We start from the raw sequence: 15,039 nt of genomic DNA on the forward strand, positions 1-15,039 counted from the left end.
AGGGTGTGTTCCTTCCCTCCAATCAGCTCTCAGTGCTCTCCTCACTGAGCTCTGCAGAGTGTACTTTCAGCTATCTGCCCCTTTTTCTGACAGCTCAGACAAGCTTTATAAATTCTGCACTTTGAATTGATGTAGAGCAGTGTTTCTCAACCCTGGTCCTCAGGGCACACTAACAGGCGATACTTTAAGTATTAACTTGGGGAGATGCAGACTAGAATACTGCAATCACTGAGCAGCAAATTATATCACCTGTGATATATTTCAGGTTTCTTGCAAACCTGGCCTGTTAGTGTACCCTGAGGACTGGAGTTGAGAAACCCTGATGTAGAGAACAGAAGACTGCAGATAAACAGGTACAACCTATATAGGAGGGTTTGTTACGTCTGTATATCACCTGAGGCCAGTCACTTCACTGGGTGTATGTAAGGGTTTGCAACAACTTTAAGTCGTAACATTTTTAATTTTATTAAATTGTTGTAACAAAAGTATTTACTGCAAACCTTATTGTTCCTTTTTTATTTCCAGGGTCCCTTATTGGTCGGAGATGGGATTTTAAACGGTAACCCAGTATATTCTGGCTCTTGTATAGCCCAGGGCCCCCTGGAGACTAAACGTTTCACGTCAGAAGAGACTGAGGCGGGGCCACCATGGAGACCCCCGACGTGCCAGTAGGCAACCTGATAGACCTGGATACGGAACCCCTGGTTGTAATAACGGAGTGCCCCTCTTCGCTGGATGCAGACGAGATCCTGTCACTGGAAGTGAACCCGCCTGAAAATGGCGACAGGGAGGAGGAGATCGAGAGCGACGCCACTGAGTCTGCGGACAGCGAGAACGACATGATGTCACCAAACCGCCGCAGCTGGAACCACTCCCAGAGGTCCTCTTCCGAGTCCTTCTCATCCAATCAGAGCACAGAGTCCGCCCAGGATGAGCAAACGGCGGAGCAAAAGGAGTTCATCCGGAAATACGTCGAGAAAATCTTTACTGGCGGGTAAGTGAACCAGCATGTAAGAAAGTGAACCTGAAATATATGTGAATACTGTGTAACTGCAGCAATTCAGATCGGCATTTCTGCAACCTCCCTCTCATGCTCCAGTGTGTGTGGGCGTCGCTTCAGTGAGGGAGGGGCCATTTATAAAGCAGGCTGTGTTCCCTCCATTATTTAAATTCAGCCTACAAATTATCTCTATCTATCTATTCTATCTATCTATCTGGCCGTCTTTGACACAGGGCAAAAGGGGCAGCTGCCCTGGGCCAAATCATTGTTGTGGGTCCCAAAGCAGCTGCCCCTTGAGCCCGCACTGCCTGCAAATAGTTGATAAGTGAATTTGGGAGGGCCCAAGAAAATATTTGCCCAGGGTCCAATTAATACTAAAGACAGCTGTGTATGTGTATATATTATATTATATATATATATATATATATATATATATATATATATATATATATATATAATTCTCTATCATTCATCAACGGATACAGCTCCATATCTTCTTTAGACCATTGGATTCTGCTCCTCCCATCAGGAATAGGACATGGTCTAAAGAAGATATGGAGCTGCGTCTGTCTATGAACTTCAGATCAAAGGATTTTACAATAAGTACAAAAACCCAGATATATATATATATATATGTGTGTGTATATATGTATGTGTGTGTATATATGTGTGTGTGTGTGTGTGTGTGTGTGTGTATATATATATATATATATATATATATATATATATGTATATGTATGTATGTATATATAATGTTATTGGAAAATGTTACATTTCTTTTGTCTCCTGCTCACCATCTGATATTTAAAATGAGGCTGGCAGTGGGCGGAGCAAGTAATCCAGGTGATATTGTTTAGATAAAATGCAGCTGTTGCTGAGGTTATTAGAAGCTTGACACTTAGAAGTATTGTGGACCTGTTCATCACCTGTGCGTTTGGTCAGGGCCTGTGTTTGATTTTTCACTGGAATCTTGCTGCCAAAGTTCCCTACACACCTATCTGTGGTTTTTGCGGGTGCTGCCGACACATTCCTGTGACATCACAGATTGGTATCCGCCACCGGCAATCCCTGTACAGCAGAGCTCAGACTGGAGGAGAGAAAAGTAGCACAAGGATCCAATCAGTTCATGTGCCAACAAAGAGCTTGTGGAGAGAGCAGAATGACCTCCTCAGACTGCCGATGCTCCTTTCAGTGTCCTGGCACAGGCTGGAGGGAGGGACCTGTAAGTGTTAGGCCTCTTTCACACGGACGGACTGTTCGGGTCCTCCTGTCAGGTTTTTTAGCTCACCCGATCGGACCATTCATTGCCCTCTATGGAGCGCCGGATGTAAACATATATGTGTCCGTTTACATCCACTGACAGCAGATCCTATCGGCTAAAAACAGGCGGCTGGGGGATCTGTTCCCCATCCATCTGGCGGATTTAATGACATCGGACAGGCGGTCCATTTTTCATCCAACCTCCCATGGAGGAAAGCGGGCTGTGTCTGCTCTGGACGCGGACCTGTAATCCGCCTGCTTAGCGGGGATCAGTGGACAGATTCCCTGCTGAGCTGGCGGAGTCCCCCAATCTGAAGGAGCCCTAAAATAATTGCAGTGATCAAAATCAGGTCTCCTCTCTTAACACACAGGACTGTGCTGTGCGGCAGAGCTGTGTTAATCTCAGGAGTGGATGGACAAATACAAATCATTTGGTAGGTATCAAGTCACGTGTGTATTTTTATTTCTGCTTTTATCTGTGTGCTTCAAGCTTGGCTTTAGGATGAGTATAGGCGACTAGTTCTCATGGCGCAGTCCCAGTCCTGCTCGCGCTTCTTAAGGCGAGTGTAAGGAATGCTCCGTACCCGGACAGTATACAGTGTCCAGCATGTTCGAAATTCACCGTTGTTACAATGTAACTCTGCAGTGACAATCTCATAATTCAGGGCCGGTTCACACCCCTTGTGGCACGGGAAACGCATGCCTATGCATCTTGGCAAATGCGGGTGCGTTTGTGGCCACCAGATTGCATGGTACCGCAGTATCATATGGTTGTTGGGTTGGGGAATTTTTAACAAACCGTGCCTGCGACATTGAAATTAATGGGCTGTCACAAACGCACCATGCGGGAATGCGCAAGCTCAGACGCACCTTTTTATGGTGTAAACAGGCCCTCAGGCTTTGTTCACACCAACAGTGCGTTTCCATGTATTTGTCGCATGTAGGCATCCCATTTAATTCAATGGCCTGCCCTACGCGCAATAAATTCAGAAATTTTTTTTTTTTTTTTTTAAAAAGCGCTGCAATGTTTGGCATGCACCTTTCCAGATGCTTGTTGGAACCATTACCAAGGATGCTGCATTCACACTTGAGCATTTGGTGAACACGTGTTTTTGCTTATGTTCATGAAACGCGTCACGCTTGCAGTGCCCTACATTATTTAACCCCTGCCTGTGCACCCTAAAGCCAAAAGACGGCTACAGCATGGGGTTACTTTCCTGAGATGGCATCCATAGACGTCCTCCCATGCTCACCTTGCCGGCGTGCCCTGCGTGCTCTTTGACTGCTGAGTCCTTTGGACTCAGCTGATCACAGATCGGGGTAAAGGGCCAATCACAGCGGTCCTTTACCATGTGATCAGCTGTGTCCAATGACAGCTGATTACAATGTAAACACAAGCCTGTTATTGGCTTAGCTTTCCTTAATGCTGACAACGTGAGGAGGGGAAAGGAGAGTCGATAACCGGCTTGTGTTAGTGCCGGTTCACACATATGCGATGCGGGAACCCTGCGAATCCACTGCTGGTTCCCACATCGCATTCAAATCGCAGGCAGTTCACACTGCTATATGCAAATCGCTGGGGGTATCAATACCAAGTTAACTACACCCCCAGATCAGTTCACATATCGCAGTGCAAACTGTCAGTTCGGACATGAATCGGATCGCATAGGTGTGAACCACCATGCAATCCGATTCTGCTGTGGACCCAAAAAAGGTGTGATTTGCAGAGCAGTGCGCTCTGAATCACATGCGATGTCTGCCATTGCACTCATGTGAACCGGAGCTTAAAGGCACATCTACACTCATTGTAGTCCCATCAGTGCCTCCTATCAGTGCAGCCTCATCAGTGCACATCAATGAAGGAAAAAAATTAACTGTTTTGCCAAATTTTATAACAAAGTATGAAACATTGTTTTGTGTGTGTTTTTTTTTTTTTTTTTTTTTTCGGTCTTTTTTCGTTTGTTTAGCAAAAAATAAAAAACCCCATTGGGGAAAAAAAAAAAAAAAACCCAGTGGTGATTAAATACTGTACTTCCAAAAGCTCTATTTGTGTTTAAAAAATTATAAAAATTTCATATGTGTGCAGTGTTACATGACCGCGCAAATTGTCATTCAAAGTGCGACAGCTCTGAAAGCTGAAAACCGGCCTAGGCAGCAACGGGGTAAAAGTGCCCAATAGGCAAGTGGAAATGCCACCCCAAACAGCAAACAGGTGCCGTTTTTGCGTGAGTTAAAACATGTAAAGCTCAGTGGCCAAAAAGTTACATGAGCTACTCACAAAACACTAGAAGTACACCCAGCATTAACCACTTGCCTACTAGGCCTATTTTTGACATTTGGTGTTTACAAGCTAAAATCAGTTGTTTTTGCTAGAAAACTTAGAACCCCCAAACATTATATATTTGTTTTTTAGCAGAGATCCTAGAGAATAAAATGGAGATTATTGCAATATTTTTTATCACACCGTATTTGCGCAGCGATCTTCCAAACGCAATTTTTTTGGAAAAAATTCACTTTTTTTAATTAAAAAAATAAGAAACCAGTAAAGTTAGCCCAATTTTTTTCCACAATGTGAAAGATAATGTTACGCCGAGTAAATAGATACCCAACATGTCATGCTTCAAAACGCACGCTCACGGAATGGCGACAAACTTTGGTACTTAAAAATCCTCATAGGCGACATTTTAAAAATGTTTACAGGTTGCCATCTTAGAGTTACAGAGAAGATCTAGGGCTCAAATTATTGATCTCGCTCTAACGATCGCGGCGATACCTCACATGTGTGGTTTGAACACCGTTTACATATGTGGGCGGGGTTTCCGTATGCGTTCGCTTCTGCGCGCGAGCTAACGGGGACAGGACGCTTTCATATTTTTTTTATTTTTTTTTTACTATTAATTTTATTATTTTTTATTTTTACACCATTTTAAAAAAAAAAAAAGATAATTTTTATTTCTATTACAAGGAATGTAAACATTCCTTGTAATAGAAATAGGCACGACAGGACCTCTTTTTTGTGAGATCTGGGGTCAAAAAGTCCTCAGATCTCACAAGTACACTAAGGCTCGGTTCACACTGATGCGATGCGGGAAGGCTGCAAATTCGCAGCCTGTTCCCGCATCGCACACGCACCCCCGGCAGTTCACACTGCCATATGTGATCCGCTGGGGGTGTCAATGTAATCTTAACGACACCCCCAGTTTGATCGCATATCGCAGTGCGATCGTGCAGTTCGCACAGGATCGGATCGCACAAGTGTGAACCGCTGTGCGATCCGATCCTGATGCGGCAGCAAAAATGCCTCCTGTGCGTGTTTGCTGCGGGTGCGATGCGAATTTAGCCATACAAACTGTATGGCTAAACTCGCACCGCACAGCTGATCGCATGTCATGTCGGAGCAGTGCGCTCCGACATGACATGCGAACCCCGCACACGCAGTAGTGTGAACCGGGGCTTAAAGATGGAAAGAAAAATTAAATGAAGAAAAAAAAAAAAAGGGACCTTTAAGCCGGTTGCTAGGCAACGACGTTTGCCGTCGCTCCGGTCCTCCAAGACCGTAGAGTCGAGTGAGGGCAAGCTTGCCCTCACTCGACATCCTGTCTCTGAGGATCCGAGACCGGATCGTTTTCCCCGCTGCCGGCGGGTCCAGTAAGCTGGGAAAAGGACCGGGACGCGGCGGGAGGGGGGGGGGGGGAACCTCTGAAAGGGTGATCCCACGGGAATCCGCCGCGGGGACCACCCTTATCGGAAAGCCAACCATCCACCGTTTAAAAAAATACCAGGGTTATATCAGCTATCTGCTGCCATAACACCGGTATTTAGATTTAAACTTAGGACATACATATACATTGGCCGGTAGGCAGGTGGTTTAAAGCAGTTGTAAACAGCTGGGTGCCTTTTTTTTTTTTTTGTCATAATGTGCTAGTATGCATTGCATACTAGGTAATGTCATATTGTGCTAGTATGCATTGCATACTAGGTAATGTCATAATGTGCTAGTATGCATTGCATACTAGCACAATATGTGAAACTTATCTGAAAATAATGCATCGCTGGAGGCCACTTCCATCTTCACCCGTCTTCCTTCCATGTCTGTGGACTCCGGCTGGGTGACTGGCTGGAGCCGCGATGCCGTCACTCCCACGCTTGCATGGGGGAGCCGCTGTGATGTCACTGGCTGCATGTACAGTAAATATCGCCTAAACGGTGCACATTTAGGAGATATTTACAGTACCTTTTTAGGTAGTCCCCAGGAAGACGTCATTTATGACGAAGCGCGTCGGGAAGGCGTGCTGACGTCACCTACGTACTACCCGGAAGTCGGGCGGCTGCATCTTCGGATCCTGCCGAGAAAAGTGCTTTGTTCTTTGTTTACATGTAAGTTGATTACCTTTTGTCTAAATAAACTGTGCCTACGTACTTCACTATTGTGGCCCATATCTCTTTTTTGTGGCTGATGCCGGTGCGTAATTGATCCGGAGGGTCCGTGCCTTAGCCTCGCATTTGATTGGCGCTTCTGTTGGGCTGCATCAATTGGATGGATCATTCCACGGCTATTGGATTGGGCAGCAGCTTACCTTCTAAGCATTAAGATGGGCTTTTTCTCATCAAAATTGCGGTAAACGCATAGTGTGATATTCACCTGTCATCACGGATTTGAAGCACTGTGGTGAATGAATCCCTGTCTTGACCGCACTCCTTTATTACTGTGCCTGTTTACACCCGATCTGTGGTAAGCACATAGCGTGGTCTTTTAAATTATTGCAGATTGAAGGACTATTTATTACGGTGGAGGAATTCTTGTTTCTGCACTTTGCACAACTCTTTGGACTCTATTCATTGCTTTATATAAGATTTGGATATACATCAATTGACTTATTATTTGCCTTTGATTGTCTATTCAAGCATTATTTTTGTATCATTTATTAACTGAATGTTAATTTAAGTATATGTTTTAATGTGCATGTCTCAAATTAGCGCGGCTTCTATTCTATTTACCTTTTTAGGTAGGCCTGGTTATTGGCTTACCTATGGGTACAATTAAAATATTTAAGCTTACAACTCCTTTCATGGCGCCGCCCCGCGTCTGCTAAAAGGCAGCACGTCTCTCTGTCAGAAAAGCGCACAATTTTTGCACACGTTCCGAACATGCAAAGGTCTGAACTTAGTTTGTAGGTAAAAGGCGCCCTGGGCATTCTGCAGGTGCTCTGAGAAGGAGCGCGTTAGGCACAGCGTCCGACGCACCTAGCTGCTCTATGTGTGGCTGACTGTGCGGCTGTGTAAGGGACAGTGATGCCGACTCTGTGCTCCGCCTGTCAGATTACATTACATTCCACGCTCTTCCCGACTCATCCTGTCACTGCAGAAACTGAGCTCGTCCAATACACTTGCTGCTGCCGCGGATCCCCCCCGGGGGAGCGAGCGTCTGCCGGTGCATTGTGGGAAATCCATCGTAGGAAAAAAACCCCATCTGTAAACAGCTTCTCTGTGTGACGTTCGACCTGATTAGGCAATAAAAAATGTTTTCATTTCCTCCTAGATTCTGGATAAAATCATTAGTTCAGCGTTTTAATTAAAAGAATTGGAGTCATTGGAGAATTTGGAATGAACGTTTTTTTTTTTTGGGTGGTTTTTAACCACTTCAGCCCCCCGGAAGGTTTTACCCCCTTCATGACCAGGCCATTTTTTGCAATACGGCACTGCGTTATTTTAACTGACAATGGCGTGGTCGTGCGACACTATTAAAATGTATGTCCCTTTTTTCCCCCACAAATAGAGCTTTCTTTTGGTTGTTTTTGATCACTTCTGCGGTTTTTATTTTTTTGCGCTACAAACCAAGATCAACAATTTTGAAAAAAAAAAAACAAAACAATTTTCTTTACTTGCTGCTATAAAACATATCCAATAAAATAAAAAAAAAAAAAAAATTAATTTCTTCATAGATTTAGGCCAATATGTATTCTTCTACATAGTTTTGGTAAAAAAAATATCCCAATAGGCATACAAATGATGGGTATTTCACAGCCCTGACGAAAGGAAAGGTACTTCCACTGAAACGCGTTGGCTTTACTCTAAACTAAAACTAACTAAACTAAACTGTGAATTTCAACATTCTTAATAACCAAGTGTGACAACCTTCCATACTGAGCGTTCCTCTACACTCATTTTAATCTGTCTTGAGGAGTTCATTTTCGGTCTCTATCAGAGAGGCAGCAGCCAAAACCCTAACTATGCTCACCCATGTACACAACCCCTTCAAGGGCAACACCTCACGGATCACCTCCAGGGACACCAGACTACTTGTTGGTCCAACACCTTCACATATGCTCATTGTTGTGTGGGTGTCAGTCTGGAGGAGGAGTGTGGTTTCCTTGGAAGGCTGTATTTGCATGCACACCACCCACATGTGACACTGAACTTCCATAAATGAAAGAACTAAAATCCATCGAATGAAAAGGGCAGGCCAGAGGCAGTCAGGCTAGTTAGGAAACACCTAGATGATGCTGGACGTCCTCCAACCAGGAAATAAAGTGGGCTCTATCTGCAGCTTCTAATGCACATTGTGAGAAGCTCACAGTGTGCAGTGAAATCAGAGTAAGCCATTTCAGTCCAGGAAAGGAGTCGGTACAACTGTGCAAGTCTGAAGAGATGGCTGGGGGTCAAGCTTTAACCTTTGAATTAAATTCCAGATTGCAAAAATGATACCTGTGTGTTCATTGGTCTAGGCACTGACATAGCGTCACCCACTCTGCAGTGGGAGAAGGAGGTTGCAAAGAACAGCATTTGTGCTGTTAAAGGGCAGCAATCCCAACCAGAGGAACTGTGCAATGTCTGCTTAATCCAGACAACAGAACTTTCTTCAAAATATTCAATGTCAGTCTGCATTATTGGATGCAGGCGCTGTGTGCGCACCGGGCAGCATGGCGGAGCTGGGTGGCCGGTGAATTGGTCAGCAGATGTCCCTCATACTTTTGCTTTCTGGATTGCAGTGCTGTGATCTGCCATGAGCTTCTTCGTGGCAGAGAATGGAGGATGTGCAATATTTATGGAACTCCAAGGCTGTGCCAGGAACCGTGCCCAAATTTATGTCCCCGGGTCCCAGGTCCTTCAATTATTAACGGAGGACTACTGGCATCCATTGTGGCTGCATGACATCATCTCAGCGATTTCTGACAAACAAGAAGAATAATGACTGAGATCTCCATTTACTGTGTACTAGCTAGGTAAACTTGTGCAGCAGCTCCCAGCTGGTGATCACTGTCAGTTGGCACTAAGCACCCAACACTTTATTGTCATATGTGCCGTACCCATGTAGCCGTTTTAGAGAGGGACACTTTAAGAAAACCAACTCTGATAGAGTGCAGGGCATGTAGAGTGCAGGGGTCAGTGCTATGTAATATGCAACACAGCCTATAGGGAGCAGGGGTGAGGGCGATGTAATATGCAACACAGCCTATAGGGTGTAGGGGGTCAGGACTATGTAATACACAACACAGTGCATGCAGTGCAAGGGTAAGGACTAATATACAACACAGTGTATAGCGTGCAGGGGTCAGGACTATTTAATACACAACACAATGTATAGAGTGCAGGGCGTCAGGACTTATGTAATATTACACAGCACATAGAATTTAGCAGTCAGGACAGTGCTACACAACATAGTGTACAGAGTGCACCAGTAAGGAGTATTATAGGGCCCCTTACCTTGCTGGTCAGTTGGAGGATAAAATACCCCAGTGTTAATTGTAGGAGGGGGGGGGGATGCCGAGTGTAAGTAGGAGGAAAAATGCTGTTTGTCTTTAATAAAAATTAGGAATGGCATGACATTGGTAGTCAGTGGGGGAAAAAAAAGACGCATTTGTGTCAGAAGAGTGGGGTGGGGGGGCAACATTCATAAAGGAGGGTTGTCAGTGCTTATTAGCTGTTGAGAACACTGGGGCTTTGCAAGTGTAACAATAGCACCCAAATGGAGATGGGGAAAATAATGCCCAGTGAGTTGGGGGGTGAATAATAGTGGTCAGTGGAGGTAGGAGGATAAATGGCACCCAACTTGGAGTAGGGTGAACAATGGTGCCCAACAAAGTGGGGTAGGTGGTAACATTGGTGCCCAAGGAACATGGAGTAGGGGGTACCATTGGTGCCCAAGGAACGTGGGATAGGGGGAACAACAGCCCAAGGAACGTGGGGTAAGGGGAAAAACGGGGCCCAAGGAACATGGGGTAGGGGGAACAATGGCGCCCAAGGAACAGTGGGGTAGGGGGAACAATGGAGACAAAGCTCCAAATCCAGGGGATCGGGATCTGGGTGGTCTGTTTCCAGGGGGTTGGGTTTGGGCTTCTTTTTGGATTGGATATTGAAAAACCTTTTGAGAGTGAGGCTTTGAATAAAAGGATTTAGTAGTAGGAACAAAGCCAAGTCCTCGACCAAGTAGAGTTGATTCTTCTTTGGACAAATGATAACTGGAGGGAGAGATTATAGATTTTTATAGTCTTCGTAGTTTGTTTTTGGCGTAAGACTTTTGATCTATGTTGTCCCCACCCTACAACCTCTTCGGTGTACTTTCATTTTTGGGGGTTGGTTGGGCAGGGACTGTACTCTAAAAAATGTTCTTGGGATGAGGACTCAGGACAGTGATCTGAAGTGTTGGTGGTTACCAACTCTGAGGAAGCAGGGTGTACTGCAGAGGTGACTGCGATCACCAAAATGAGAGGCCTTAGATGAAATGCTAATGGAGGATGAACCATTGTTGGGTAAATGTACATTACTGGAGTTACGGATCACTACCTCAGTGGGTGAGGGGTTTCTGTCTGCGGTATATAAAGAAAAAGTGATGTATACAGCTGCAGGGTACAGCCCCCCAGTAGTACACAAAGGGGTTAACAGAAGGCAAGAAATTGGGTGGTGGTGATCAAAGTGCAACAATTTATTAAGAATGCTAAAATGTCACATATTGCAGAGCATGCAACACTGTGAGTGATGGCTCAAATGTGATACAAGTTAATGAAGCCCAACACTATATCTCACATCTATCAGGTAATTACTGCAAACTGGACAACACGTATAAAAACAAAAAATCTTGATAAATTGTTGCACTTTGATCATCGCCACCCAATTTCTTGCCTTCTGTTAACCATTTTGTGTACTACTTGGGGGGGGGGGGGGGGGGGCTGTACCCTCCAGCTGTATACATCTTTTTTCTTTATATATGCATTCTTGGTTACTAGGCAGGAGCTATAACTAGCGATATGGTAGGATGACAATGTGAATATTGATTTATCTTCATAAGCTGTTTGGCTGTTTTGTTGAATAATTATGCAGGATTATAGAATCCGTTCGAAGGAGAATTTTTGAAGTGCCTTTAAAAGCTTTACACTGTATCTATTTCAATCCCACACTTACAATTGGAATGGCATTCACTTTAGGGGAAGACATAGATAGAGAAATAGAGCAAGCTTTCCGAAGGGTCACACCCCAATCACTAACAGATGAGGAGGAAATCCATTAAAAAAATTTAAACAGCATAAAACTCTATTGGCGAAACACCTGAATAGGAAATGGAATGTGTCCTTTTTGGAAACCTATATACTGTAGAGCGAAAAATTATTCCTAAAGGGCTCCAAGACAAGGTAGTCCCACCGGAGCAGCTCCATAATGAGAGATTATTAAACAAATGGAAAGCATTGTGTATTGACCATGGAGTTAAAATTATGCAATTAATAGTGGAGGAGGAAAAAACTCAATTGGAGGAATTAGTTAAACAAATAGAAGAAAGCACACAGGGTTTGAAACTATTTAAAATGACAGAGGAATAACAAACTCCTTAAAGAAATTGAATGTACTCAACGTAACCCTAAATTTACAAAGCAATCAAAACTTAGAGTTTTAGAAGACTGGAGCAAGGGGGAAATCTTTAACTTAACGATTAGACAGGGGCGAAGTAGATCCAGAAAACGAGGATCGAGATCAAATTCTCGTTCAGGGGGTGATAAAACCCCTAGTGACACAGAAGAAGACTTACCCTCTGAATCAGTGACATTTTTAGAACCAGAGGGGCCAGGGAGCCCCCAGGATACCCCAAGGACAAATACAACCCTCACAGAAAATGGAAGGGGAAATTGGAAAGACAGGGGATCTACGGACAGACAGACAAGAGCACACAATCAAAAGCATCAGGGTGAAATATTGGAGAAACAAACCAATAACGAAGTAATTTACTTATCTGATTTCCAAATAAACAGTAGACATATACAACTCTTAAAGAAAGGAATGTTCTTTTCCCAGACTGACAGTATGGACGAGTTCACTGTATATAAAGATGTATTATTTTTGTGAAAAATCTTTCTAAAAACACTCAATGACCAAGGAGACCCCCCTCTAAAAGTCGCCCAAAATAAGGATGATGATGAGATCGCTCTTGAGACCTTAATCTCACTCCTAGAAGAAAATGAAGTTGGTAAGGAACAGGATGAAAAAACAAGAAGACGAGGTAGATCTAAAAATAAAATCTACAAAAATGCCACCATTTAAAAAGAACAAATGGATACATTTATTTCTAGAGATGGCACACATGGATCTTAGGACCATAGATTTAGATAGATATAGGATCCAAGGATAATCTCACTAGTGGAGAAAGAAGGGCATTAGTAGAACTAAAAAAATGCAAAAAAATATAATTAAAAGGAGTGACAAAGGAGGCAGTGTGGTCATCCTCCATAAAAAAGACTATGAAAATAAAGTTAAGAGACAGCGCAAAGATGAAACTACATATAGACAGACTCTAATCCCCTTCCCATTGTCACCAGGAATTGAAGTGATGGCCAAGGAGGTGGGACTTTTAACTAAACGGGAATATGAATACTTGAAAATTGAGGACTATAACATTCCAACATTTTATAAAATTTCCAAAGTACCTAAAAGTATGGATTAATCACCAGGCAGGCCTATAGTTTCTGCAATAGGTGGTCCCCTTGAGAGAACAGGCAGATATTTAGATCTGCTACTAAAAGAGAGGTTAAGCCTCGAAACGCGTCAGCCGTCATCTTATCGGATATGGACGAATTTATGGACTATTCCTAACATTTGAGCAACCGAGCTCTATATGATCTATTTTCACCTATGTTTGTGAGTAGCCATTTTTAAATGTTGCATGAATAAAGCCTGTTAATGAGGATAATGCGCTAGGTCGGTGCGCCCTTTCTTTGTTTTTCTTTGCCTCTAGTATCGGTAGACTACCCCAGTCCGTTTTGGGCAGCAAGACTTTAGCCATCTGAGACGCCAGCTGTGAGTCCCGTGGGGAGTGTGGTCGGGGGGCTTGGATTCCAAGCGCAGGAGAAGGGTGTTAACACCTTATTGTTTTGGAGTAATCGAAACAGATGCCTGAGCAGTGGGTGGATCATGTTGGGGGTTGTGGCTTTGCTTGGAATTGCGTTTGCTGGCTAGGTTGGCTGTCCTGGTGGTATGGCAGGGAGGAGTGGCCTCATGGATTGGAGTGTGCGTGGATTTGTCTGGCCCCTAGGAGTCCTTGGGTGTGTAGGAGGATGAGATATGGAACTATGGAAAGAATGTAATTGAGGTGGGGGCAGGAGGCCAAATGTAGGGTGGGAAAATGGAGTGTGAGTGTGAGATTTTTTCCATGAAAATATTTGATTGTTATAAGCATACAGGTCTCTTCTAAAATTCTCTAATTTTATCTTTATTAAGTTCTCTTGGTGCTTGGTGTTCTTTTTGAGGGTATCTAGCCAGGAGATAGGGATAGATGACCCAAAATCAATAATTTCTTGTGAGATAATCTGCACTAGATGTGTGAGCTGTTGGAATTTTATACGTCTCTGGGCAAAAAGAACCTCCACCAAGAAGCCTGCCCTAGTGCCTTGGACGTAATTGGACTTCCAATAAATGTATACCTTTTAACTATGTTTCTTGCATATTAGGTATTATGACCAAGCCTCTGCCTATAACCTCATTTCTTGTTTAGAGGGAGAAAGATGGCCTAATAAACTATAGGACACAGTGATGCAATTATTTCCATGTATAGAAAAAAAAAAGATCAGGTCAGAAAAAGATAGATATGAAATTCCAGCAAACTCTACAGTAACCTTCAGTAAGTCTTCGCTGACCCCGTACCACGTTGCTCCTCGCTAAACGTATACGCAGCGGGAAAATAAGGACGCAGATGACAGAGGATGACCCTGGCTCTGCAAAATATGCCGACTCTTGTGTTTTGAACTCTGCGTCCATTCATGCGCAGCTAATGACTTCAAACCAAGCAGAATGGCGCCCTGGGGAAGAGGGATATCAGGACGCCAGGATGAGAATCCGCCATGCTGCCACGGTTCAGGCCAAGGCTGGGGGGTGGGGGGGCCTCACTCAGCAAAAAGCTGAATTATTGATAAATCTGAGAATTGCGGCATATGGAATAATTGGCCTGAAATTATTTCTGTAAAATGGATGCAAAACACGGCATGTTATTGATGGTCGAAATTCCGTTTTACTGCGCAGGAATCCCACAATTGTTACATTGTATCACCTGATTGGGGAATTGTCACATTGTCATTATTGGAACACTTCCTGTAACTTTGCAGACTGCTGAGATAAAATCAGAGAATCAAGGGAGGCACTAATCACTCTGCATTAAGGGGACACTAATCACTCTGCATTAAGGGGGGCACTAATCATTCTGCATTGATGGGGGCACTAATCACTCTGCATTAAGGGGGGCACTAATCATTCTGCATTAGGGGGGGCACTAATCACTCTGCATTGATGGGGGCACGAATCAC

The 15,039-nt window shown here is 43.9% G+C and overlaps 1 protein-coding gene across 2 annotated transcripts in view; it reads left to right on the top strand.

Moving 5' to 3' along the window:
* KIAA0513 overlaps positions 1-15,039 on the top strand; it is a 129,375-nt gene that overhangs the window by 69,530 nt on the left and 44,806 nt on the right. For both annotated transcript variants that reach the window (XM_082270420.1, XM_082270421.1), the window contains exon 2: positions 526-994. In XM_082270420.1, the coding sequence (XP_082126546.1) occupies positions 648-994 (347 nt within the window). In that variant the 5' untranslated portion in view covers positions 526-647. The remainder of the gene's footprint in view (positions 1-525; positions 995-15,039) is intronic.

This window comes from Pelophylax lessonae (assembly GCF_965119305.1).
Source record: "Pelophylax lessonae genome assembly, chromosome: 10".
NCBI classification, from domain to species: domain Eukaryota; kingdom Metazoa; phylum Chordata; class Amphibia; order Anura; family Ranidae; genus Pelophylax; species Pelophylax lessonae.